Source organism: Acromyrmex echinatior, chromosome 2, assembly GCF_024713525.1.
Source record: "Acromyrmex echinatior isolate Ae372 chromosome 2, ASM2471352v2, whole genome shotgun sequence".
NCBI lineage: Eukaryota > Metazoa > Arthropoda > Insecta > Hymenoptera > Formicidae > Acromyrmex > Acromyrmex echinatior.
The window spans coordinates 9,567,385-9,595,027 of NC_141853.1; the positions used below are offsets into that span (position 1 = coordinate 9,567,385).

General features: G+C 37.0%; 1 protein-coding gene across 1 annotated transcript in view; it reads right to left on the reverse strand.

The window, feature by feature from the left end:
• Positions 1-474: 474 nt before the first annotated feature.
• Positions 475-27,643, reverse strand: part of ft (cadherin-related tumor suppressor fat) — a 111,715-nt gene continuing 84,546 nt past the window's right edge. Inside the window, exons 3-23 of the mRNA XM_087402544.1 lie at positions 26,091-26,327; positions 22,345-22,734; positions 21,618-22,034; positions 20,763-21,095; positions 20,347-20,524; positions 15,591-15,771; positions 14,842-15,095; positions 14,136-14,566; positions 13,645-13,989; positions 13,150-13,479; positions 11,777-12,895; positions 9,829-10,944; positions 9,066-9,342; positions 8,459-8,740; positions 7,895-8,199; positions 7,541-7,806; positions 6,962-7,405; positions 6,263-6,632; positions 5,729-5,941; positions 4,446-5,433; positions 475-4,189 (exon numbers count right to left, since the gene is read on the reverse strand). Coding sequence (XP_087258670.1) covers positions 3,111-4,189; positions 4,446-5,433; positions 5,729-5,941; positions 6,263-6,632; positions 6,962-7,405; positions 7,541-7,806; positions 7,895-8,199; positions 8,459-8,740; positions 9,066-9,342; positions 9,829-10,944; positions 11,777-12,895; positions 13,150-13,479; positions 13,645-13,989; positions 14,136-14,566; positions 14,842-15,095; positions 15,591-15,771; positions 20,347-20,524; positions 20,763-21,095; positions 21,618-22,034; positions 22,345-22,734; positions 26,091-26,327 — 9,555 coding nt within the window. The 3' untranslated portion in view covers positions 475-3,110. The remainder of the gene's footprint in view (positions 4,190-4,445; positions 5,434-5,728; positions 5,942-6,262; positions 6,633-6,961; positions 7,406-7,540; positions 7,807-7,894; positions 8,200-8,458; positions 8,741-9,065; positions 9,343-9,828; positions 10,945-11,776; positions 12,896-13,149; positions 13,480-13,644; positions 13,990-14,135; positions 14,567-14,841; positions 15,096-15,590; positions 15,772-20,346; positions 20,525-20,762; positions 21,096-21,617; positions 22,035-22,344; positions 22,735-26,090; positions 26,328-27,643) is intronic.

Consider the following 27,643-nt stretch of genomic DNA (forward strand, 5'->3'; position numbering starts at 1 on the left):
TTTAATTAAAATAATGAAATTAAATAATTTAACTCAAGAAATGTGTGGATTCAATAAAAAATTTAATTCAAATGTAATGTTTTTATTAAATTTAGATCTATATATATTATATATTCAATTTTTTAATTTAAATTTCTTTCAATTTTATAGGAATTTAAATTTTTATAGAAATTTTTATAAGCATCCATTTGAACGCTTATTTCAATCACACGTTGCGTATTAAAATAACACATTTTGACACATGCGAAAGTTAAAAATAACAAAATACTTAAACTAAAATAATTAGTTTAAATCTAATCCTCTAATGTTTAACAGTGAAAAAACGAAAAATAATTTTTTGCGTGACGCATGATTTTCGTGTACGTTGTATAGAGCGTTACTTTCATAGAGATATTTAAAATATCAAAAAATCGTCCTGTATATCAAACATAAAAATTTAGAGGAAGAGGAAAAGGAAATAAATAAGACAGCAACTTTTACAAATCTGTCATCTATTTTACGATCGATGATGATAGCACGCACTCCCTGGCACTCACATATGCATTCGCACTTTTGTACAATTCACACGCGCGGTTTTATTTACAAGATGAAATCAGGCCGAGGACAGATCTCATAATTTACAAAATAAACGCGTAAGACGATCGTCGAGGAGGTCGCATCTCGCGATCGCGAAACGTCATTGGAAAGAGGAGAAAATCAGTCTGGTAGTCTGCCGCCAGCAGGCTACTTTCAGGAACGCTACGATTAGACGTCGTTATTATTCTAACGAGCACGAATTGAGCACGAATTTGACACGCCCGCGGATCACGTTATCATCCGCATGGCAGATTCCACTACAGCCCGATAATTCCGTTTATCAGCGGCATTTCGTTATCTTTGTAATCTAAGAATTGCAAAGTAGTTTGTTGCTTGTAATGTGGGAAGACGAAACTCTCTCCCTTCTCTTCTAATCAAAACGCCGTATCTTGTCGTCGAATGGCTGAATGACAAATGCTATACAATATTTAACACAAACAAGGAAAATTTAACAAAACAGTTATTGTTTGGAATATTCTAAAGTCAGATAATATAATCGATATAATTTCCAGATTTAATCCGGATTTATTAAGACAATTGATTTTACGATTTTTTAATCCTCCACCGGCAATATTAGACTTTAAAAGTATAGTCACGTCGAAGTTTAAGTAAAAGAATTTTTGTTATTATAAATTCAAATAAATTTAAATCTATAAAAAAGTGAAGTAAAATTAAATTCAACTTCTATGATTTAATACAAATCTATTGTTAAAACTTTGATAAATATATAAAAATTTTATCAGATCTTTAAATCTTTATATGATTTGGAACAATATAAAAATTTATATTAAAATTCGAAGACTCAGGTAGACAAAGAGTAAAAAATTTCACATTGCCGATAGAGATTTAAGAATGATGATTCTATCATCACAAACAAAAAGATATAAGGACTAGTTCTGTCCCACACAGCACAGATCTTTAAACGACATTTCCAAAGGCATTTCCAGAGGACATCTATATATATCTTAAAGACGTTCTCAGGACATCTCTTGAATAAAGTATGCTGTGTGGGCGTATATTACAATATCAAAATCCAAAGTCAATTACAAAACAGCGTTCCTATTTAGTGAAATTGCACTTTTAGTAAGTAACAATAAAAGTCGTGATTAATTAATCACTAATATTTTTATCTTACTTTTATTTTTCATTTAACTAATAAAAAGTCAATTTTCGAGACATATAAAAGGATTAAAATCTAATTCACACCCGTATAAATACAACCCGTATAACATTGTCATATAAATTAATTTATAACAAATTTTACAGTCACGTATCCCGAAAATCAATTCATTTTGCAATTTCAATAAATAGTCTTTTAAGATTCTCGATTAAAATATTAAAAATCCTGAAATAAATGCCACTTAGCCATTCAAGTAATCATTACGATATGTACGACTGTATCGAGTATGTATCTGGCACGACAGCTTAAGATATATGTATACGAAAGTCGCTAGTTAACAATTATAATTGGACTGTCTCGATATCCAGTCGCACATATTTCCGTCTCACCGGCGGCAGATAAATCGTCGTAATTAAAAATGGCATTTAAAGTAATCTCGCGTGATTGCATTTCGTATTGAATATCGCGTACGATCGCTCGAAACGTGCAACATGCAAATTTAACATCGACATTTAATGTCTAAAATTAATATTATTTGTAATATTAATAATTATCGATTATTTAACATCAATTAAGATAGTTTAAAATCTTAATATTAATATTATAAATAATATTAACTTCACACACGCGCACACACACACACACACACACACACACACACACACACACACACATACACATACATTTTTCATCTTATGGAAAAATATTAGATTAGTGAAAAAAAACTTATTAAAAAACATAGCGTTGCAATATAAAAATCGAACAGTTTTCCAAGTTATTTCTAATCATTTTTTCGTGAGTCTAATAATATTTTTCTATAAGGGTCGATTGTTTATAATACATGATATCATCGTAAGAGAATATTTGCAGTTCGATCGATCGTACCGAGGGGTAAATATTACACGCTCCGCGCGAGCGTAATCATTTTGATTAGACACGTATCATCAGTATTTACAAAAAAAAAATTGCGAGATAAAGAGTACAATAGAAAACAACGAATTTCTCCCGTGCACGATGGGAAAAATACGGACGAGTCTCTTCGAGGAACGTTCCTCTCTGTTTTATGGCAAGATGGTCCTCCGATTCGATGTGGCACCTCACTGCAACTTCTAAACGTTGCAATGACTTTTTATGATATTTTTCGCTAACATTTTTTTCAATGTGTCCTCATATGACTCAAAACCACGTTCGATCTTTCAAGCTCGCGAGACTGGATGTCACTATTTATGCTATCAATTTACAAACGTTCGACTAAACAAACTAAACAAGCAGCAAAACAATTCGATAACATTCCTAAGTGAAGCTCGCACATTTCCTTAGGTCGAGTCTTTACAATTTGCCCGAAATAAATCTCACAATCATTAAACTACTATTGTTCACTAAATTGTCCCGGCATCATACCTAAGGATCCGTTTCAAACGTATTCCTCAGACGGTTTGGGGATATTCGCCGGTAATCTGGGTACTCGACTGGTACTGTCCGGCAGTTCGGCGATGTCGATAAACACGCCAACGAGGCTCTCAAAGTTGGGTCCCCAGTTGAGCAGGTAATCCCAGCTAAGAGCATCCTCGGCGGCGGCGGTGGTGGTAGTGGTGGTAGTAGTGGGCGAACCATTAGTGGCGTGGGTGCCATAGAGGAGGCCGCCCATATGGGTCGATAGGTCGTCGTCAGAGGCGACGAGGGTGCTAAGGGAGCCGCGAAATGAACTGTCGAAGCCGTCGTAGTTGCCAACGTTCGGCGGCAGTGGTGGTTTCGACTGCGAGGATTCAACATTGCTCCTTCCCTGCGGACTGCTCCTCTCGTCATTCTGTTTGGCGAACAGGTTGTCGGACCTCTTGTCGCCCACTAGTGACCCGTTGTCGTATTCAATCTCCGAACACGTGAAGCTATCATTACCACTCTCGTCGGTAGTTGACGAATTTCGTCGTTCGAGCCTCTCTACCGGAGGCGTATGACGTCGGTGATGATGAAGAGGCCCATGCGCAGGTGGGCCCCTGGCTTCGCTGGAGGAGCTCACGGCGTCCAGAGTAGAGACCAGGCTGGACGTTCTCGGACGAGAATTGAGTCGCTCAATCTCTTCCGCTGTGAGACCCATTGGGCCCGATGACACATTATTCACAGAGTTTTCATTGTTGGACTGAGGGGCCTTCCTGCTGGCGGTCGAGCCTGATAATTGACTCATGATGGGCGAGTTCAGACTTCTCTCGCTGTTAGAATTTAACGCGTCCTTGCCGACACCGCCGGATGAAGACGTGGTGGCCAATAGCGCACTTTGCAGCGGTTTTCCACTGATGTCGTGCAGCGTGAGAATCCGCGGTTGTTGTGCAGATAACTCGCTACTGGGAGATAATCTCGCCAGAGGAGTGCTCTGGAGCAATTTTGGCGCTGGTCCAGGTGGTTGGTTCACGTTGGGTGGTGGCATAGCTCGTGGTGGAAAAGGTCCGTTATGACGATGTTGTTGTCCCGTGTGTTTGTGATGATTACCATAATTACCTGTACAATAAATAATTTCTATTTAAGTCAATTTAAATAATTTTAAATATATAAATATATACGCCTTTTAATAATATAATAAAATACGCTTTATTATATTATTAAGTAAGATTTAAAACACGTTATTCTTGCACTTCAGTTGACATCAACTGAAAGGAGTATAACATTGATGTTATATTACCTTTAATTACTTTAGTATCGACTGGAACTAAACATTAAAATGTTTGTCTCTAATAAATGATTAGTCCTCTCTCACCTATAGGAGGAGGAGTAGCTTTATATTTCCTCATGCCGTCGCGATAACCCTTGTAATGATATACGATGTCAATATCGCTGGGTGCAATGGAACTGGCATTCTCCAAGTCATAATGCTCCGGGATGTCGGGTTCCGGGTTGTGCTCGTGAGGATGAAGAGAGATTTGGGTGGGCGGTGGTAACGGTGGATGTTCATCGCGGATGGGAGGCGACTTGGTGACCTCACGCTCGATGATATCCGGTCGTTGTGGTCGATGCTCGGCGGTAGAGTTGATCTCGCGCTCTTTGTACTTCTTCGAAATCAACTCAGGACCCATGTGACCGACGCCGCGCAAATCCGATGTGTCGGAGATATACGTGTTCTCATGACGGGACATGAGATTGTCATTTCCGGAACCGACCAGAGGATTGCCGGTCATGATGGCGTTGGTATTTTTGTTAACAACCGATGATGCTGACTTCTCTTTGTTCTGTCGGCGCAGTCGGAACACTATGAAACTCACCAAAATGGCAATTAATAGGATGACGAAGAAGACAATGACCAAAGTAATGCCGATACTGAGAGGGTCCGCGACCGTGGCCGCACCGATACCGATCGGTCCTCTGCATCCAGTGTTCACTTTGCCATGATAAAGCACATTTTTGAAGATAGAACCGGAACCGTTGAATGGTTGCACCTCATTATTAATGGTAAAGTTAGCCAGGCAACCTTCAAAACTCCTAAAGCCAACATTATGAGCGTAATAGAGGTCCTGGCTGACTCCACCAATCGATAAGACGGACAAGTATGGATCAAGAAAATCATGAACTCCTGCCAAATCTAACTCATCGCCTGTTAGAGAACCGTCGATCAACAGTCTTAATCCTCGAGCATAGGCATGGAGAGTCAGATTATGCCAACGTCCGTCGGCGAGACCGCCCTCAATATTAATCGACATGTTCACTGGTGATCCAAGCAGAGACATATAAACCAACTGGCCGTTACGAAGCTGAAACACATTATAGTCGTATTAATTAGATTATGAAATGGAATTCATTTATTTATTTTATCTTTATTCATTTATCTGTGATCTGAAAGTCAACAATTGATATAGAACAAAAGTTGATATATCTCAGAATGCATCCAATTTATAATTGGTTTAAAATATGATTAATATCGCTACTAATTTTTGATAATTTTTAATAATAATAAAGTTAAGAAAATTCTTGAGAATTAACTATTTTTTAAATAAATGATTTTAATATTTGTTATGAGACAAAAAGGTGGTTGAAAATGTATCTCACCTCTACAGATGTAAAATGCTTATTTGTTGCAGCGTATATTAGGATACCATCAGGCCTCACGGTTTTGAACATCAAGCCAATTGTCTTCAAAGAAGGATTCGTTATAAAGCTCGTGTCCTCGATAAGACCGCGTTTAACGCGATTCGCGTGCCATATCGTTGAACCACCGTAAAGATACTCCAACAATTGCATTCTTCTGTGTTTCTCCGAAATCTGCACAAACAATCATCATAATTCAAAATTATTTAAAAATAAAATTAATGGAGTATTAACAAAGTTGAATTAACATAACATCTCTAATCACTTGAACATTTAAATCCTTTTACTAATCTTTTATTAATAACTTTTAAAAATTTATTATATCTCATATCTATAATATCAAACAAATAATATTAAATATCTAGTATTAAACTTTTTAATAACAATGTGTAAATTCATTATTATATTTATTATATTAGTAATATTAAGTAAATATAATAATTATAATAAAGTGTTATGCTACACAAAAAATCAATAAGATTTATTTATTTTTACCTTGAATTGAATAAATCCTCCCTCACTCAGTGTGATGGGTTCCAGGGCACCATGGCAATCGGGCGCTCTCAAAGATCCGCACTGACACATTGCTTGGTGCCACTTGTCGTGACATTGAGCATCCACGTCGCAGACGGATGCAGCGTCCTTCTCATTTTTCAGGCAAGGATTCCGTTGCGATCTGACACACGTGGATTTCACACCACGTGATGCGAGCGGATTCGTCAGATTCAAGGTTCTCCCATTTATTGACACCGAGTGAATGCAACCCACGAAGTCGTCAGAGTGCACTTGGCCTGGGCGCTCCAACACAGGATCGGCATTCTCCAAGCCACCCAGTAAAAGAGGATTATTGTTGAAGTTTAAAGTCCTGAGAACGTTAATGCGCATTTTTTAATTTTGATCTACAGCAATCAAGCATTTTGAACAAAATAAATCATTTTTTAATAATATCATTCCTAGTAATTATCTCTATTAGCATCAAGTAATCAAGTTTTACGATTTAAAATAAATAAATAAATAAATTTAAATTTCTATAATTTGGCAATCAAAACTGTATATAATGACGTTTAATTTTAATAGAATTTTAGAATGCTTAAAAGTTTAGTTTTCAGTTCAATTTTAAGATCTTATCTGTGGATTATGAATTAATTTTCTTTTGTTAAAAAAATGTATTGGGAAAACTAATAGGACTCTCACCCAGTCGGGCCCACGTCGCCCGCATAACAGGTACCATCACCTGGTCTGCAATCGTCGCAGACGTCGCCGTGTTCCTTGCAAGTGGACACACTGAGCGAGATAACTCTGCCGTTCCGAGTGGCGGTGACCTTGTGCCATTCACCATCCGATACCGGCCGCTCTGTCTTAATAGTGACGGTAGTGATCGCACTTCTGGCACCGCCGTACGAGAAGACTACTCGCCCATTTATCAATTCCAACACAACGAAATCCGAGCGGCCACCCGTCTGCGGTGCGTAGTTGTACAGTAGCAACGCGTCCGGTTTTGTGGTGGCGAACACCATAGTGATGTCATTCGTGTTGGAATCCAGCGCTGGGAATGCCATATACGACAACTCGTGAAAACCAAAGGTCGAGCGCTCGCAATGTCGGCCGTAGCGACCCTCGGGACAGCTACATCGATATCTAAGTGGATAATAATTTTATATCTTTATAATTTTATTTCACTTTCGTACGAATTCGCATTCAGTCATTGAATGGAGTAAGTATATATAGATTGCTTTGCCGTTTTTTTAAATTATATTTAAAGTATCAACAAACCCAGGTTTTTCTCCCACACATAAGCCACCGTACAAGCAAGGATTCGGACGACAGGAATCGGTAACTGCTTCACAGTGATTTCCTCTGTAGCCCGCTCTGCAAAGACAGAAGAAGCTGAAGCTATCCGGACTCTTTCTACACGATCCGCCGTTTCGACACGGATTGCTGGCACACGCATCACCTCTCTCGAGTTCGCACAACTTGCCATCGCGATCGTTAGGACAAGTGCATTGGAAATCGTATCCTAAACGTCGGCACTGTCCTCCCTGTAAAAATTTTCGTATTACATTATATATGTATATTAAACTTTGTTTCCATGTTTTATTTGTAGAATATCTTTTTTTAAGTACTCACCAGCAAACAAGGATTTGGAGAACACGGATCCTGTCTTCTTTCACATCTATCACCGGTAAAGCCGTCCCGACACTTACAGGCCATCTCGTGCAACATTCTGGGTGACGTCAGGATCAGCGCTTGGCTGTCGGTGATCCTGGCATCATCATATATAGCCAATCGGTCGCTGCAGCTGCCCCCGTTTTCGCAAGGCATGTGTTTGCATGGAGAATAGTTGATGATGAATGAGTGATCTTCGAGCAGCGTCTGGATTTGATCTTGATTGCGCATCAGTAAATCGGTTACTTCGTATCTCGTCCGATATCCTGAGGAAAATGAATAAAATATTCAAAGTTACATTATTACTTCAATTCCAATGTATATAATATGTTGTGAAACCAGATAATATTAATAAATATTCCAAGTAACGTATACATTGACATCAAATTAACACGAAGTGTTAATCAGCAAAATCTTCAACGTTTCATTCATTGTCAAGATGGCATCATTTTTATCAAGTTACTTAGAATAATGACATATAAATATATCAGTTTGATATCCAATAATACACATATTTTAACTTACCTTGAGGAGATTCCATTGCCAAGTGAACGTTCAAATCCGGTCCGTTTTCACCGATGCTGAAAATAGTAAGTGTTTCGCCGGCATTGATCTTCTGCTGCAAAAGATCCAAGAGAGCCCGATAGTATCGGCTAAGAAAATCATTAGCGGTCAATTTGGAAATTTGCAGGGTCACGCTGTTCTCGATAGTGGTGTTTGAGAAGATCAGGAAATCGACGGTAACCTTGGAGACCACATCCGGATGTCGTCCATCGTTGCCAGAGACGCTCAAAGAATATCCTATTTCTATATACCCAAACAATCAAGATGTTAAAAAGTTTTCTACGTAATATTCTACTTAGAATAAATTAATGTTCATAGATATGATAAAATCTAAACCTCAATCAAGATGTAACATAATGAAAAGCTTATCGAAAAACTAACACGTCACTTTTTAAAAAATATAAATATAAATATACATTACTTTTGCAAATATCGAATTTAATATTGAAAATTAGTTATTTTTAATATTAAAAACAACAGTTTTTAATACTGAAAATAAGTAGTAGAAAAAAAATTTGTTGTAAATCTCAAGAAATCTGACATTTCGCGATTAATGTGTATAACGTGCCTGATGTAATTTTGTTGGTATGCAGATCGCAGGCAGTGGGAATGGTGAGTACACGTGAACTCGCGCCTTGAATGATCTTGCACGTGAAAGCTCCAGTGATATCCGGATCATTGGGATGCACATCAGCGATCTTTCCCAGTGGTGTTTTACCATTGAACGAATGCACCATCACGTGCACCGATCTTGGCGTGGATGGACTGTCATTCTGATCAGTGACCATCACAACAATATTATGCTCGCTCTTCATTCGGGGTATACCCGAGTCTTCCACTTCAATCTATACGCACAAAAATATATTTCTTTAACTTTTCTTAAACACTATTTATATAAATCAAAATAGAAATTTTCTGTTTTGTTTTTTTGTAATCTGACATGCACTTTCTTAGCAATCCTAGTGTCTCCAAAACTCTATTGAAAAATTTTATTTTTCATAGATTGATTTAGATTGAAAGAAAAATCTATTACCAAGTTTCATAAATATAAAATTAAAACAATCACTATTTTTACATTTAAAACCTTTTGAAATATTAAAAACTATGGAAATTTGGATCTAGAATCTCGATTTTTATCAATTATAGAAATTATATTAGGAATTATACATAAAAATTTTCAGAAAGTAATGTAATCTATGTGTATATGTGTACCTGAAGAGATCTTAAAATTTTCAAAAGACTAACTGCTTTATTTTTTTCTCCGACAACAAATAATATAACAAGGTGATACAGTTAAAATCACTTTTATTACAGTCAAATGCGGTACCAACCATGAGCTCCAACTGCGGCATCGTTTCTCTATCAAGTCTTCTGGTGGTTCTCAGTATACCCGAATGCTTGTCCAGGGTCACCATATCGCTCTGTCTTCCTCCGATCAATCTATAGGTGAACGGCGCGCCATTGGGTGGCAGATCAGGATCAGTCGCACTCAAGGTCATGATGCTAGTACCTATTGGTTCGTTCTCGCTGACGTAACCAATTACTTCTGGAGGATCAAAGACTGGGCCGTTGTCATTTACATCTTGCAGCTCGATGTGCACCATTGCGGTACCAGTTTGCGGTGGTGAACCGGTGTCAATCGCGCCGATCGTCAGATCGTACGAGGATACGGTTTCGCGATCCAATTGCTTCGCCGTCTCGATGTCACCGGTCTGTGGATCGACTTTGAAAGCTTGACCGAGATTGCCACTGATAATGGAATACGAGAACTGATTGTTCTGCGGCTTGATGTCCTTGTCGATTGCGCGGACAATGATCACGCGGGTGCCATGGATAGCGCTCTCTGACACGTTGGTATTATAGTTGTTCTGCAGAAATTCTGGCGGATCGTTACCATCCTGGATGGAAATGATTACCTGCGCTTCATCAGTATCATTGCCACGTATACCACCGCCGTTCTTTGCCATCACTGTCAGCACCACCCGATTCTGCGTCTCGCGATCAAGCTGGCGAGATACCCGAACGATGCCAGTGTCCGAGCCAATCGAGAAACCGCGATCGTTAGACGAGCCCACGAAAAGATAGTATACACGGCCATCCTCGCCTGAGTCTTGATCGGTTGCCTGAACCGTGCCAACTGATGTGCCCACTTCGGCGCTCTCCGAAACGTCCATGTGAAACACAGGTTGAATAAAATGAGGATAGTATTCGTTCACGCCGGTGATGTGAACCATCACAGTTGTAAAGCCGACCATTTGCGGGTTTGAATCTGGATTGGCCGCGACAATGTCGAGAGTATACTCATTCGCCTCTTCGTAATCGAAGGTAGCATCTGATGTGATCACACCGGTATTGCCGCGGATGCGGAAGTAGTCTTTGCCGGTACCACCTAGGATTTCATACTGCACTATGGCATACTTGGGTGAGTCAATGTCTCGAGCAACCACCTGAAATTTTGTGATAAAATATAAAAAATTGCAATACTTACACTAGCAAACTTGACTTTCTTTTCCCAATGCGCTTATAACTTTTTTATTATTAAAAATATATACATCCCTAATGAAAATTTTTCTCAGAATTTTTCATGTAATTTTTCAGAATTTCTATATAATTTTTCAGAATTTCTATATAATTTTGTAACTTTCTCATAATTTTTATACGAATAGGAACATTTCTCAGAAAATCTACTCTTTTCTTAGAATTTTTCATATATGTTAATTATGAAATATCGTAAAATTTCTAAGTATTTTTTGTAAGTATAATTCCTGATGAAATGTTATAAAATCTAAAAAATTTTTAAATATTTTTTTTTGATTATGGGATAAGAAATTTCAGAATATTTCAAAATTCACTTGTATGAAAAATTCTGAGAGAAGATATAAACTTCCCGAATATTTCTGAGTATTTCTGAAAAATGTTCCAATTCGTATAAAAATTATGAGAAAAATTTTCACCAAGGATTTGTTTGACATCGTTAAATTTCTTAATACATTTCGTTAAAAAAATTTTTTTACAGTATATTCATTTTTATAAAATTTTATCGAATTGAGTTGAACATTAAGTATGTTGTATCCAAGCACGTTTTTGTTTTGGCTCCAAAGATCATCAATTGATTTATTTAAGAAATAAAAAAACTTGAAATATAGCAAATTTATAATAATTTCTTCGTATTTGTTTTAAGCTCAAGATTCAAATAATTTATCTAGCTAGCTAATCGGCTAAAAATCAAAGATGCCAACAATTATAAACCAGAGTAAAAAATTCTACGATGAAACATACCTTATAAACAAAACTATCGGGCGGCGAATTTTCCGGTAAAAATGCTTCATATATGCTTTGATTGAAGGTCGGAGGGTTGTCGTTGATGTCGGTGACATGGATAGTTAGGATCGCTACTACTTGCTTCGGCTCGAATCCCATATCCGTGGCAGTGATGTTCAGTCGATATTCCTGTACCTGATCGTAATCAAAAGGCTCGAGTCGAGTGACTACGCCGGTGACAGGATGTACGTAAAACTGATTCTTCTCGTTTCCTGACGAAATTGAATAGCGGATCATGCCGTTGGGTCCACTGTCATTGTCGTAGGCGTAAACCGTCTGAAGCGTGGCATTGATCACCTCACTTTCCGGCACTCTGACCTGGTAATTATCGGCGACGAAGGCAGGCGTATGTTTGTTCTCGCCGGAGATTACAAGGGTCAGAACAATTTCATCTTTCTGCGGTGGCACACCTTTATCGGTGACGCGCGCTTTTAGCAGGAATGTCGCGCCGATGAGAATGCCGTGGAGACTTTTGCGCACATAAACCCAGCCAGATTGCTCCTCAATGGCGAACAGAACATCGGTTTCGTTCATATTCTCCAGGGAATAACTGATCTCTGCGTTCACGCCAAAATCGGCGTCGTCATGGGCAATTAGCTGAATAATGCGCTTGCCTACTTCACAATTCTCCGGTACCGCTGACAGATAGGATCTTTGCTCGAAACGAGGAGCGTTGTTGTTGGCATCTACCACGCTTACGTGCACCACTGTCCTCGAGGACATTGGTGGTTTGCCATTATCAGTGGCGATCACTGTCAGCGAGTACAGATTCTCCGGTGAGGACGGCCGATGAGTGTGTTTGTAGCGTAGGGTACGCTTGCTGAAGACATCACCGGTAGCTGGATCAACAGTGAAGAGATCGGACGGTTGTAGTAGACTGTAAGATATAACTGAATTCGGTCCCTGTTTATCACGATCAGTAGCCGCGACCGTGCCAACGTGCATCACTTGTGGCTGAAGCTCGGGGAAGAGGAAATGATAGATATCTTCATCAAACTCGGGTGCGTTGTCATTTTGATCCTGAATAGTGATCGTCAAGGCGGTCTCTGCTCGCCATGCTCCGTCGCCTACTACGACCTACGAAGTTGTGAAAAATAATATTAGGATTTGGAAATAGAAAATATAAAGTATAACATAAATGCCTTCCTTCCCTCAAATCTAAATGTGTATTAAGTTTTACATGTAAAAAACGTTTGACTTTTAAATTTCTAACAATAAACAATTTCTCTAAATTTTTGTATTATTTTTGTCGCAATTCTTTTGATTTTATGAAAATATGGTGTTACAAATCTACGTCAATTATAATAGTGAATAAAAACTGAATATCCTACCTTTAGTAGATACTCATCCTGCTCCTCTCTGTCGAGCTGTCCAGCCACAGTCACATTTCCGCTTAGGGCATCGATGGAAAACTTCATTCCTGGATTTTTGGTGAAGCTGTAACTGACGTTCGCATTCTGACCAATGTCCAGATCACTGCTGGTGATGCGTATAACGAACGTGCCAATTTCCGCGTTTTCTGTCACGTTGACGCTGAACAGTCGCGTGAAATGCGGCGGATTGTCGTTCTTATCCAGAACGGTAACGAGCACCATGGCGGTGCCGGTTAATTGGGGATGACCTTGATCTCTGACTTCCACGATGAGCTCGTAAGACGCAATCTGAAGGAATTCCAATATAAATATAATTGAATGACACTATTAATTAAACACGTGAGATATTTTCAGGATCCTTAGATGGACAGATTCGAGATAATTACAAATGGCTTTAAATATCGTAATCAATTAATTCGATATTATGACTGTAATTAGCTACAATATCCGTACCTCTTCGCGATCCAATTTCTCATTGGTCTCAATCTGCCCGGTTATACTGTCAATGATAAAGGACCCGGAGAAGTCGTCGACTAGATGATAAGTGACTTGTCCGTTTTCACCGGAATCGCGATCCTTCGCTGACACTTTGATGACGAATAACGGCGGATATTCCTCCTCCATCACAGTCGCGTTGTAAATGGCTGCCTCCATAATCGGTGCATTATCATTGGCATCCGTGACATTCACTAGAAGTTGGAGAACGCTACGCAGCGGGGGTGTGTCCGAATCGCGAACTTCAATCCAGGCTTCGTAATGCGGAGCCGTTTCGTAATCAAACCCAGAGGCAACCACGACCTAAAGAAGAATTGTAATAATAGAATAAAAATGTGTAATATATTAACAACTATTGAAAATCATTTTTAAAATAGTTTTAAATTCCATATGAAAAGGAAGAGACAAAGAACTAAATAAGTAAAATTGAAATGTCCGATTTCATTTACCTCTCCGGTGTGAGGATCGATTCTCAAAGCATCTCCCACATTTCCGCCGGCTATACCATAGATCAAGTTACTCGCTGGTCCGCTCTTCGGTGTGATAGCGCTCAGCTTGGTGATTACTTTGTTCTCGGACACGTCCTCAGATAACGTGAACCTCGTACTGACGCTGGATCGGAAGCTGGGGAACAGCTGCCGCTCCCACAAGTGGATCACCAGATCGGCAGTGACGTGTTGAGGCTCGGCACCGCAGTCGGACGCCAGTATTTGCAGTTGATAAGTGGTTTGATCGTCGATTAGTTCTTGAGTAGCACGGATCACGCCATTGTTGAGGTCGATGGTGAACCGATTAGCATCCTTGCCATTCAGCTGATAAACAATTCGCGAATTCTCGCCGTCATCATCATCGTTTGCTTTCGCGCCGAAGACAAAGTCACCTTTAAAAAAAAATCAATATCAACATTTGGATTTGCGGTTAGCTAATTAGTAAACAGCAAAACCACTCTTTGATGATTCTTTCTTTCAATAATCAGCAATTGTAACTAGTTGTTGTAAATTTGTTTTACTCATTCTCAGATAATTTAGAAATTGAAAGTTAAATTTGATCCTTGCAAACTTTCTCAACAATTTTGCTAAAAAAATCAATCTCTCGGAAAAAAGAAATTCTTCTTCACTTTCTAGAATTTTCCTAGAATCGTCAATCTCGTTATACCTGGTTTAGTCGCGTTTGGAACATAGGCTGTATATCGGGGACTGGAAAAACGAGGCGTATTGTCGTTCACATCCGTCACATAAATCGTCAGATTGACGGCAGAGGCACGCGGTTCTGTCGGGCTTGAGTCTCTGGCCACAAGAGTCAAATAATACACAGCAGTTTGCTCGCGATCCAACGGTACCGTGGTGAACACCTCGCCCGTGTCAGGATCTGCGGAAAATCGCTCCGCTTTGTCTCCAAGTAGGTTGTAGCTATTTCGAACAAATTATTTAAAGTATATTATCACACAATAAAATTAAACCGATATTTTATCAATACGAACTATTATTTTGCTACGATTGTTTTGGATTCTTAAAATAGTATATTTTTAAAAAGTTTCTATTTAGGTTCAACTCTTTGTCGCAAAATTTTGGCGTAAAAATAATAGAATCTGTAAATTGCTTACTTAAAATTATTAAATTCTTTGTAACTATTAACTTAAATTCTAATTAGAGCTAAAAGTGCGATACAGAGAGAGAAAGACAGAGAGAGAGAGAGAGAGAGAGAGAGAGAGAGAGAGAGAGAGAGAACTGTAGAATATATCTGAATAATATTGATAATAAAGAGGTAAATCTTTTTCTACTGTAAGAAAAGTAGAATTACACAATAAACTTTCTTTCAGATTCAAGATCGTACACATGCATGTCCTTCCTAAAATGGAGTGCATTTTCAATCATAATCACGCATCATCAGCGAGGAGTACCTACCTTATTTTCGCATTGAATCCCTCATCCTTGTCTGTCGCATACGGCTTGATGACCCAAGTTCCAGCGGGTGCGTTTTCTACCACGGTGGCCTTGTAGTCCTGCCGGGCAAACTCGGGACTGTGATCGTTCACGTCGAGGACGACGATTCTGACGATGCCTGATCCGGTGAGAGGCGGCGAGCCTGCGAACACGCGGAAAAATGCGATGTGAAACTTCAGTCGTGTATGTTGTCGAGCAGTCATAAAGACAACCGTCGTCGCACCGATGCGTCGCTCTAACTTCAAGTTTTCTATTTTTATTAATTTTTTTTTAGCTTTTATTGCTATCTCGCGAACCGTAACGTCGCGCGACCGTAGTTGGGTCAGTGGCGCGATTATTCCGCTAAATTTACAACCCACCTCTCGCGGCTCGTTTATGATGGTTTAAATCGGTCCAAACGGAAGGTAAACCAGGGCCATAATTTTAACAGAATATTACTGTGGTGCCCGCGAGACGCCGTAAAGTGATTTAGAACTTGTCCGTGCTCGCCATGGAATATAGGCACATATTTACTTTTAACCGACGAATCGTTGCTCCTACAATCTTTCTTTTGTAGATTTTTTTTGTTGCAAAATTGGAACAAAAATGAAGTTTGCAAATCGATAGAGGAACATCATTTAAAGCAAAAATCTACTAATATTATTTATTTTATTGCATTGTTATTTATTTTATATTTCTAAATATGAATCAATTGTAAGTAATAATTGCGTTTATTGTAAATTTACTCCTCAGATAAATTTGGGAATGAAAAGTTGAATTTAATGTTTTGGGAACTAAAAGTTAAATTTAATATTGCAAACTTCTTCGATGACTTTGCTAAAAAAAATTAACTTAATCCCGCTTGAATCTGTCAAGGAAAGAGATTCACTTTCTGAATTTTCTTATCCTTACAGAAATCTTTAATGCTAAAAGACAGTAATTAATTACTTATTTTTAATATTAAAAGTAATATTATTTAATACTTTTTAGTACTTCAAATAAGTAATTAATTATTAACTTTCAATAATAAATTAGTCAATATTAGATTTCTATACAAGGGTAGTTAATTTAATTTCACATATTCATCCTAGAATGATCCTAATTGTGTTTTCTTGGGAGTCGCTTTCAAAAAACAAAGGACACAGTGAGAAAAATTTCTGGTTGAATATAAACAAACCAATAAGAATTTACAGATACCAATCAGAATTTCGGTCATCATAATCAGACCCCAATTATCTCAACTAGAATTATAATAGATTTAACCAAAAAATTCTGATTCATCAATCAAAAATTGTCCTCAGTGCAAGTACATTGAGATAATTGGGGTTGTGAGGAAAAGTAACTTTTCTGGAATCGCGGAAGTACACACGGCGGCTAAATAATGGCCGGTACACACGGGGGGGTAATTTAGACGTGACACAGGCGTTCTCCAGCGGTTCCCATTGTGCTACCCACTTATGATTTACGGATTGAGATACCTGGAGTAACGACGTTAGTACGCGCGGAAAAATCTCGCCGCGGCTTAATTGCGCCGCCTAAAACGCACCATTACTCTCCGGCAGAAAAGGAGGGGAGGGGACCGATTTCTCTGATTGCACATCGGATATATGTGTACGCGGCACATGTATATGTACATAGCAAGCGTTGGCGTAGCCCAGGGCCACGCGCCTGTACGGACGTACACCGTTCAATCACGCGGAGAGTTCCCGTCGAGGGATAAGAGAAAGGAGGAAAGAGAGGAAGAGGAGAGAGAAAGAGAAGAAAAGAGAAAGAAGACGGGAGAAGAAGACGGACGCTGAGACTGAAACCGTATTTATCATGTTCTAGGTAAATATCCCGTAAGACCGTAAGAGTACAAATTGGATATACAGACCGCGTTAAAAGTCTTACGTCTTTTTTCCTAGGTGTAGATTCTTCCTCGATTACTTGCCAATATACTTGACAATATATTTGATAAAGAAAAGAATTAATTACATAAAATTTATATTAATATTAATTAATAAAGAATACAAAGAAATACCATTCAATAGATGAGTCTTGCAAAAACTGAACTCACGTCACGTATCATAATTCTTCGTAAAAATAAAACATTTGAAAAAGTATAATTCAATATAAGCATAAAAGTCGATGTGTCAACAATCATGAGATTAACAATCCATCTTGGAATAACGGTAAAAATTTGATGGGAGAAGATATTCGAAAATAATAAAATATAAGTAATTACATCTATATTATAAATGATTATACTTATAATATAAGTATAATTATTTATATTATGTTTTATTATTTTCAAATATCTAAATATCTATTCTAATATAAGTAATTATGATCAGTAAAAGCGCAAAAAAATAGAAGAAATGCATGAAAAAGAAGAAAAAAATGATAGACGTAGCGGTATATAACAATTGCGGTACACAATAACGTGATGAACGCAAGTTCCCAGGGATAGAGTCAGGAGAGATGGCCCACTTTGCATAACAAGTAATCGCATAATTTGCTTACTGCTTACTATAATGACAGTAATGAAGAGGCTCACTTGTTACGCCGATTTCCACCGAATGGGATGTTCAGCTCGGCTGATCAGGAATATCAATTTTTAGGGAAATCGCTAGCCTTAGGTATCACGAGTATGAATAAGAGAGTAAGAATGCATGTATATGACTTCTCGCGAGAATGTTATCCTTATCGAAAGGGTATTAAGAAGTAATCCTGTTAAGCGCCAGTTGGCTGACATGTATAATTTTTAATTATAAAGAATTAAAACACAGACACGCAAATCACTGAATAGTATTTCTCAACAGAAACGAGACATCCTGTTTACGTGCGACAGATGCTGAAGGGGTCACAAGACTCTATAATCGCCACAATGATGTGCGTCGTGCAAGACAATAATACGTTCTCCGGGATGACGAGAGTGCGCTGACGCGCGTGACAGTGTTCTGCGGGTATGTGAATAAAGTAGAATATAATGTGCGAGTGCGGGCACTATCCAAAAGAAACGGTTCTCTCTCTCTCTCTCTCTCTCTCTCGTTCCTTCTCTCTTTAAACAAAAAGAAGAGGTCGTGAGGCCCGAAACGCGCGCAGGACCTGACGAACGAGAAGACAGGGGGAGAGAACGGCACGGAGACGAGATGGTGAGGTGGTGAAGAACGAAGCGTGCTGAAGAAGGGGAGGAGGAAGCCTAAAGCCCGCGGTCGAACAGGAGAACCGGAGGGAGGAACGGTAGAAGAGGAGGAGGAGGAGGAGGAGAAAGGAGGAGAAGACAGTGCCAGCGTCGAGGTAGACAGGGAGGAAGGCATTCGAGGCCGATTATCATAATCGCGCGTCATAACTCTGCGGGCTTGTCTACCTCACCGGGGACCGATTGGGCCATCGAGCCACCGCGACCGGGGGCGGGACGGGAGAAGGGGCGGGCGAAGAAGGGGTGAAGACCGGGGGAGAGGGAGGACCGGAGGAGGACTACCGGCTTCTAAGAGGAAGCAAGGAGAAAAAAGGAAGGTTTAAGAGGGAGGAACTGCCCACCGCTTAAAGAATCTCATCGAACAACCCACAAATTTATATCCAATTTGTATATTACCGCTCATTACTTAAACCCACCGCGTACATAGTCTATCGTTTCTCGTCTATGTGCTGGGCAACGTTCGCTGTATTGACATTTCGGCGGACCGTCATTTAATGGACGGTTGGTGGTACGGTTTGCATAAGGAATTAGCACGAATCGATCGGCAGCATAATTTCACGAATGTTTAAGCCAATCTCGTATAGGATGACTGGAAATAATAGCAATCGCATCAATCGTAAAGTCAATTGACAGCCAATGAAAATTTTCTTTGAATATACATATCACAAAAAGAAATAGTAAAGTACGTATTTCGACTATGCGATACAACAGTAATGTTATAATTAATATTACAATAATAGTAATTAAAATATAAAAATAAAAGACATTAAATAAAAGATATATATAATGAATTTATAAATACCAGTTTTTAAAGGAAAGAAACGAAAAAAAATATGAGATTTTAAGAAAGAGAAATTGTCCGTCGTTTAAACCATCTTCCTTATCAAGCAAAATTACATTGCAATAATTGTAACTATTTCCGTCCAACAATCTCGGTTGCATTGATGTGCCAATCCGAGGTTAATTAAGTTCTTTGTTCGCACTAATTCGCAACCAGTTTTACACAGACCGGCCATAGCGAGATGGATCGTAAAAATAATCCCTGTCAGAGAATAAGGAGCTGTCTTTTCAATGTCGACCATTGTACAATAGATTGTCCGGAATACATTTATTTTTATAACATTTAAAAATTATTTTAATAAAATTTCCATAGAATATAAAAAAGCGTTCGACATATAAATACAAATATATGTAAATATGTAATCAAGGAATAAATGTAACTTTTTAAAGTAACGATTCTAGCTATGCGATAAATAAACTTTGTTTCCTACAAATTACTGTATCTTCGTTAATTGTAACTAGTTATGAGTTTTCTTATTTACATTTGACTAGGTCATAATACAAGACATTCTAGCGATGTTGCAACATTCCTACAATTTAACTGGAATGTTGAAATGTTGCTGCAATATAATTTGAATGTTGCAGTGTTGTGAGAATGTCGTAACATTGCTGTAATATAACTTGAATGTTACTGGAATGTAGTTAAAATATTGCTACAATATTGTTGGGATATTCTATGTTCAATGGGATATTTAATAGCTGCTGAGAGTAACTTACCGGTATCCATAGCCGATACAGTAAGTGTATATTCTGGTACCAGTTCCCTATCCAACGGACGAAGAAGCGATATATCGCCGGTGCTCGCGTTTATGCGGAATAAATCTGTGTCACCCTCCTTGAGGAAGTATCTCACTTGATCGTTGTACGGTGGAGTGTCCGCATCGTATGCTTTAACCTTTTAGGATACACAAAATTTTAATTTTAATTTATTTATCAAAATACATTTAATTCGTACATACAACAAAATGAAATTTCGAGCTATATAATTATAACTAATATCTCAATTTTTTAATTATTATTATGGAATTATTATGCATATTTTTTTAAAACTCAAATAATCGATTTGACTCAACAAAAAGACTCGAATATTCGAAATACTTCGAATGCTTTATTTTTTGCGTATTATTAATTACCTGTATCACAAAACCGCTACCCGGTGGTACCATGTTCTCCATAACGTGCGCTAGATAGGGCGAATCAAGGAAAATTGGAGCATTGTCGTTAATGTCGAGCACAGTAATAGTAATTTGGGCTATATCGCTGCGCGGCTCCTTGCCAACTTCCTCCGCGCAATCCTCGCTACGGATCATCAAATGATAGCGAGATTTACGTTCAAAATTCAAATTTTTCGCCACCCGAATCACACCACTGTCCTCTGAGATCGTGAAGTCCCGATTGTCATCCCCCATTGCGATGCTGTACCAAACTCTGCCGTTCGCACCCTCGTCGCGATCCATCGCCGACACCTGAGACCGACCAACAAAAATGACGATTTATAATTTAAGGATATTAAGAGAGACAGAAATAAAAGCATTTATTTCTATTAAAGAAAAAAAAGACTAGAAAGAATATACAAAAATATATTAGGTGTTGGAATTAATTCGTAGCGTTTTACAAGTGATGGGAAGTACTTTCATTAATGTATTTTTTAATGCTCATGTGAAATAAATAACATTCTTTCATTAAAAACGCTACGAATTAATTCCAACACCTAATATAAAGTTTGACAAAATTAATAATATAACGTAAACAATATATAAAGAGAGAGAGAGAGAGAGAGCCGCATTTGTATCTTTTAATATTTTGATATTAATTGCTCTACTTAACTTGTAACTATAATCAATATTTTTATTTATCGGACTCTAGAAATGGATATTCCGTCTATGGATTTTAAATTCTCTTTGTCAGAAAATTTAGGATAATTTAAAGAAATCTTATTTCTTGTTTCACTCTTCTAATACATTAAAGTTTATCGCAATATCACTGACTTGGAGCACACTGGCACCGATGCTGGCGTTCTCGGCGATGGTGGCGAAATACTGTCTAGGATCGAACACCGGTGAATTGTCGTTTTCATCGAGCACTATGACGCAGACAGTGGTCGATGATGATCTCGGTTGATCGCCCCGATCTTTGGCAATAATCCCCAGGGTGTAGTTGGATCTTTGCTCACGGTCTAACGATCCGGAGACACGCAGATTCCCATCCGATAGGCCAAGGGTAAACGGTAGATTATTGTCATCCTTTAATATATACTCGACGTAACCGTTTCGACCCTCATCCCGATCGATTGCTTTTATTGTCATTACCATCGTATTGATCAGTGCATTCTCAGGTATTGTTATCTCCTTGGACGATGTGAATTCCGGTGATATGTCATTCACGTCCAACAACACCACCGTCACCTATGTCGTTTGAATAAAGAATAACGTATATTGTTTCAATAGAATAAAACAAGAAAAATAGGAAAAAGAAATTGTCAACACGACTTTCACCGTTCATAATCGTAACTTCAATGCCAGAGATTTTTATTGGATGTCATTAAATTTAAATATATCAAGAGAATATTTTTTATTTTTCTAATATTTTTGATGAACTTATTCAATGAAATATTAAATGCTGAACTATACTCAAGAGTTTTTAAAACTTCCTCATTTATATAAAAACATCATAGAAAGTTTCTTCAGATTTTTCAGGATTCAGTACAGGACCAACCTGTACTGTAGAGGACAACGGCCGCGTCGGCGGTAGTGGACTATCAGTAGCACTCAGCACCAGGTTGTAGATTTGTTTCCGCTCGCGATCGAGAGCCCGGCGTGTAAAAAGAGTACCGTTGTGAGCTATCCCAAAGTCACCATCCTCGTCGCCGCTGGCGATGGTGTAGACCACTCTACCATTGTCACCGAAATCTAAATCCTGGGCTGTCACGGTAAGGACGGGCGTGCCGATAGTCGCGTTCTCCACAATGTCGACCGCGTGCGGACCGGCTTCGAAGATTGGTGAGTTGTCATTTAAATCGACAACGTTACAGTACACCGTCACGGTGGACGATAACACGGGAACACCATCATCCCTAGCTTCCACGACGAAGATGTAGTGCTGTACCTATATATAACATAAAATATATGAAAAAATAGCCAAACAAGTTCAGATTTAATTATATGATTTAATTGTACGAAGAATATAATATTGTAGATAGTTCCCTCTAAGAAAAATGTGACACAAGTAAAAAATAGATAATTGTTTAAGAAAAAGAAAAGAAAGTTAAATATTTAAAAATTATTTATAACAATATTTAACATAAGTTATATATATATATATATATAATCACAAATTGCAAGTTTCAAATTTACAATGTAAATATTAATTTTATTATGATGTTATAGATCTCTAAAAACTCATTTTGATTGATCCAATATATATTTCATACTACAAATTTTAATTTTAATTTTTGATTCGTTATATATTTCAGGCTAACTAATAAAGGAATTTATATTTTATTATACTATTTATTTGATAGATTTAGTAATAATAATATTTATACGTACAAATTAGTGAGTTAAATTTATTTTATTAATAATTATTAATAGATACTAACATGATTTAACCGTTTTTTAACAACACATTATAATAAGCCTAAAAATGGCGACAATGTCCAAACTTTAAAAGATAATTCTTTTTCTTGGATACAGAAGTACTGGACAACGTTCAGTACAAAAAATAATTATCTTTGTAACTTTCTTTGTAATCTCTATAATAGATCCTTAAGAATTGTATTTAATCGTTTTGCAAAGACTATATAATGTTAATTCGGAACCGTGCTATTTCTTTGTTTCCGATGCGTTTCGCATACACACGCGCATATATAAACGTATTTATGGCTCTGTAATGATGTTGGCGTGTATCTAAAAGGGCATTACGTTGATGAAGGGTTCTATAAGCTACCCTTATCCCGTACCTCTCTCGCTTACGCTTTTCTTCTTTCGTTTTCTTCTCGATAGAAACTGCATCAACACACATCCGCTCTATCATAAAGCGCAAAACAATGGCGTAGCCAATGGCTAGCACAAAAATAAGCATCAATCATATTATTGCATTGATATTAATGTCGCGATTGACCAACGTAAAACCATCAACATATATTTTACGATAAAACTAAATGAAGATTTAAGAGAACAGAAATGCTAATAGATAAAAAATGTCGACATAAACCTACAAAATGAACAATTAAATCACGCATGTACAAAGAATAGAGACATTTAGGATTATTCTTTTTATGTGATAAATTGTTAAAAATTAATATTTTATACGAACTACACGAATATGTACACAGAAAGAACAGTGTTTGAAATATCTAAAAATTTAGCTAGACATATTTAGATTTGAAAATAATTTTGTGTGAATCATTAAAATCATCAATCATATAGGACGCTAAAACTATTCGCTAAAATGTTAATCTATTAGGTGTTGGAATTAATTCGTAGCGTTTTACAAGTGATGGGAAGTACTTTCATTAATGTATTTTTTAATGCTCATGTGAAATAAATAACATTCTTTCATTAAAAACGCTACGAATTAATTCCAACACCTAATATAATATTATTATTTCTGTTCTCTTAAATCTTCATTTAGTTTTATGTTCTATAAAATATATATGTCGTTCTATGTTAGTCGAATAATATATACACACATGAATATATTATATGTAATATATTTTGATTGATACTTATTTTTAATAAGTGCTTTATAACTAATAACGTTTTTATCTGAAGAATGAACGCTTCTCCTTTAACCGGAAAAGAACACTTAATATTCTATTTAAGAGATTGCATGTCCCATTTTGTAAAATTTTTTAAATTTTGGTTACGCTACTGGCTACAGTCTATGAAGTGTTCCCGAAAGTATAGCTAAGTATGGCTTGTCTCCAAAATGTATCATAGGAGGGACCGCCATTAAAGATTGTCTGTTCATCTGTCTGACTGTTATAGCGTTAAACCCTAAATTTTAGCGTTGCCCATCGCTTCGGGTAATATAATAGGTAAGCTAAGATCCTTAAATGTAGCGTGTTGGTGGTTATAATCGTTGCCCGCGGCATTCGACGTGTTTTTAATGTTACACGCGTGCGTATTTCAGTTCTAAGAGACTGATCTGAACGGAACTTCATCTCGACGAGTCGCCGTTAACCCCATCTCATCCAACGACTGTTATGATGGACACATCTATAGCGATATGTAAACATATGGCATCAGAATCATCCGGCATTATCGTTCCAGTTCATGAGCATGCTCTGGGTTATGACTGCGATCATTTAATAGCGTCTTTTTACGTGGAATAATAAATAGAGAACGGGCAAGTCACGGTTATGTATATGTAGAAAGAGAATGGCTGAGAAATCAAAGAACAAGTCGAAATCTTTTGATGCCGAAAGACTGACTTCATTTGCGTTACTATTTCGCTCATGTGGTCCGTCATCCGAAAAAATTCATGCGGAACTATTTTTAATTGAGGAGAGATGGCAAAATTCAAATTTTTTTGTATGTCCACGATGTCAAGATAAAAGTTTGAACGCTAATTAATAACAAGTTTGAAAATTAATATTAATCGTAAAATTTCTTACTATTTATAATCACGAGAGAATGCGGCTCATAAAAAATTCAAATTTTTCTGTCAGTATAAGTAAGAACTTCAATATTCCGAGAGAAAGGTCAACGTGAAATACTTTGAAGTATTCTTGAGTGGAACAATTTATAGTTATTTTTGCGTATAAAGTTATACATATGTATCGGAATCAGGCGTTCTTTTAGACATGTTTTTAGAAAATATATTTTTATTCGTACATTAATATTTATTGAGTTTTAGTAACTCTGCGTCTTAAGAATTATTAATATTACTGAAGATGGCCAGATTGTGGCCGAAACGTTTAATGTTTTTATTGTAATTCGTAATACAAGAATAATTAAATATCACTAACTACATCTTGTGCTGTGATTCTTTATGCTCTTTTTTTTCATATTTTTGAAATTATAACCACATTCGTTTTTTACATTTTTTGATATTACACGAGCATTAACATGTGTACGATAGGGAATTTTTTTGAATTTATGAGATTTAATTTTGGACTTAATACGTGCTTCATTCTCAAGAAATTTATTAAAACTCAGAAAATAAATATTAATGTACGAATAAAAATATATTTTCTAAAAACATGTCTAAAAGAACGTCTGATTCCGATACATGTGTATAACTTTAGACGCAAAAATATTCTTGAGTGGTCAATTAGTAAAATTCCGTCTTTTGATTTCTTCTGATTGGTCAATCAAATGTTTCAAAGTATTTATAATATAAGACATTGACCGCACCTAGGATCAGAATAGCAACGATCATCGCCATTGATGACTTCATTCGACAGAGTACTTTATTATTGGACGTGACAGCGTATGGATTCTTTCCAGTATACCAACCTGTTCATAGTCGAGGCTCGCGGTAAGTGTGAACACGCCGGTGCTTGGATTCAATGAGAACACATCGTTTGCCCAGTCGGAGATGAGCACGTAGCTCAAATGGCTGTTGGGCCCCTCGGCGTCGGCGTCCGTCGCGACGACCTGACCAACGCGACTGCCTCTCGGCACGTTCTCCGGAACATCGAACGAGTAAGCCGTGCTCTGGAAGGTCGGCGCGTTGTCATTGGTGTCGGTGACCTGCACACGGTTTTTGAGATTCTCTATTAGCACAGTATAATGATATAAGGCACGGCATATTACAATTACGTTTGCACAAAAAGAACAGTTTTGCTAAAGTATATTTAGCTAGGTACTTTTATATTCAGCAGATATATAGTCTGAAAAAATTAAGAGTTTCGTTCTGTTAACTGGAATTCTAGTTGAAAATGGAAATCAGGAAATGGAGAGCAGAATTTTCTGTTCCATTTTTAACCTGAAATTTTCCTCGGTGTATTGATTAGTGTTTCATCAAGATCAAAAAATTCAAGAAATCATGTCTTGATTTTGTCTTGAATCAAGATAAGATCAAAACAAGAAATTGGAAATTGATTTCAAGACAAGACAAGAAATTCTTATCAAGACCAAGATTTCTTGATAAGTCAAGAAATTTCTTGAAATTTACACTTTTAATTACACTTTTTAATTTACACTTTGAATTTAAACATAGTAAACTACGAAACGACTCGACATTCAATTTATATCTACGATTTCTTATTATCTCTTACGACGTGACGTAGCCGAAGAGCCACAAGGGCCTTGCTTAAAAAATCAAGAAATTTCAAGAAATTCAAAATTCTTGAATTTAAGAAATACAATATCAAGAAATGGTCAAGACAAGAAATGGTCAAGACAAAACGAAATTTTTTAAATCGAAATTTATCTTGAAAATCAAGACAAGACAAGAAATGCTTTTTAAGACAAGAAATCTTGTCTTGATGAAACATTAGATAGTAAGTATAGATCTAAAAATAATTTTGTTAATTAGACCATCAAAATTATAATGTAAAACGTTTAAACTTGCTAGAATTTCAAAATTTTTTGCTCATTATATTTGAGTTATATGATTATTTTGATGATTCAACAAAATCATCCTTTTCATTAGCATCTTTACACTGCCGTGTAAATAAATTTATGTATACAAAAGAAATATTTGTAGAAAAAAATGTACTTATCTATATATAAGCGCTGAAAACTAAAGATACCAATATCTTCATCTATAATTTTCTTTAAATTTTGTTTCTTAAAATATAAAATAATTTTTTAAAAATATTGTCATAATATTAGTATTATTCTCTTTAAACTTTTGTATATAATATTTAAATAATTTTTTAAATTTTACAATATTAGATGTTATCCTCTTTTTTTTTTATGTATGTTCGACGAAAACCCTTTATCTAGTATTTAAACACCATTCTAAGAGTTAGGTGCCCACTTCCCTTCCAAGAATTTCTCCGCGAGAGCTTTTTTTCTTCAAAGCCGTTTCAAAGGACACAGTGAGTTGCTTTCATTACGCG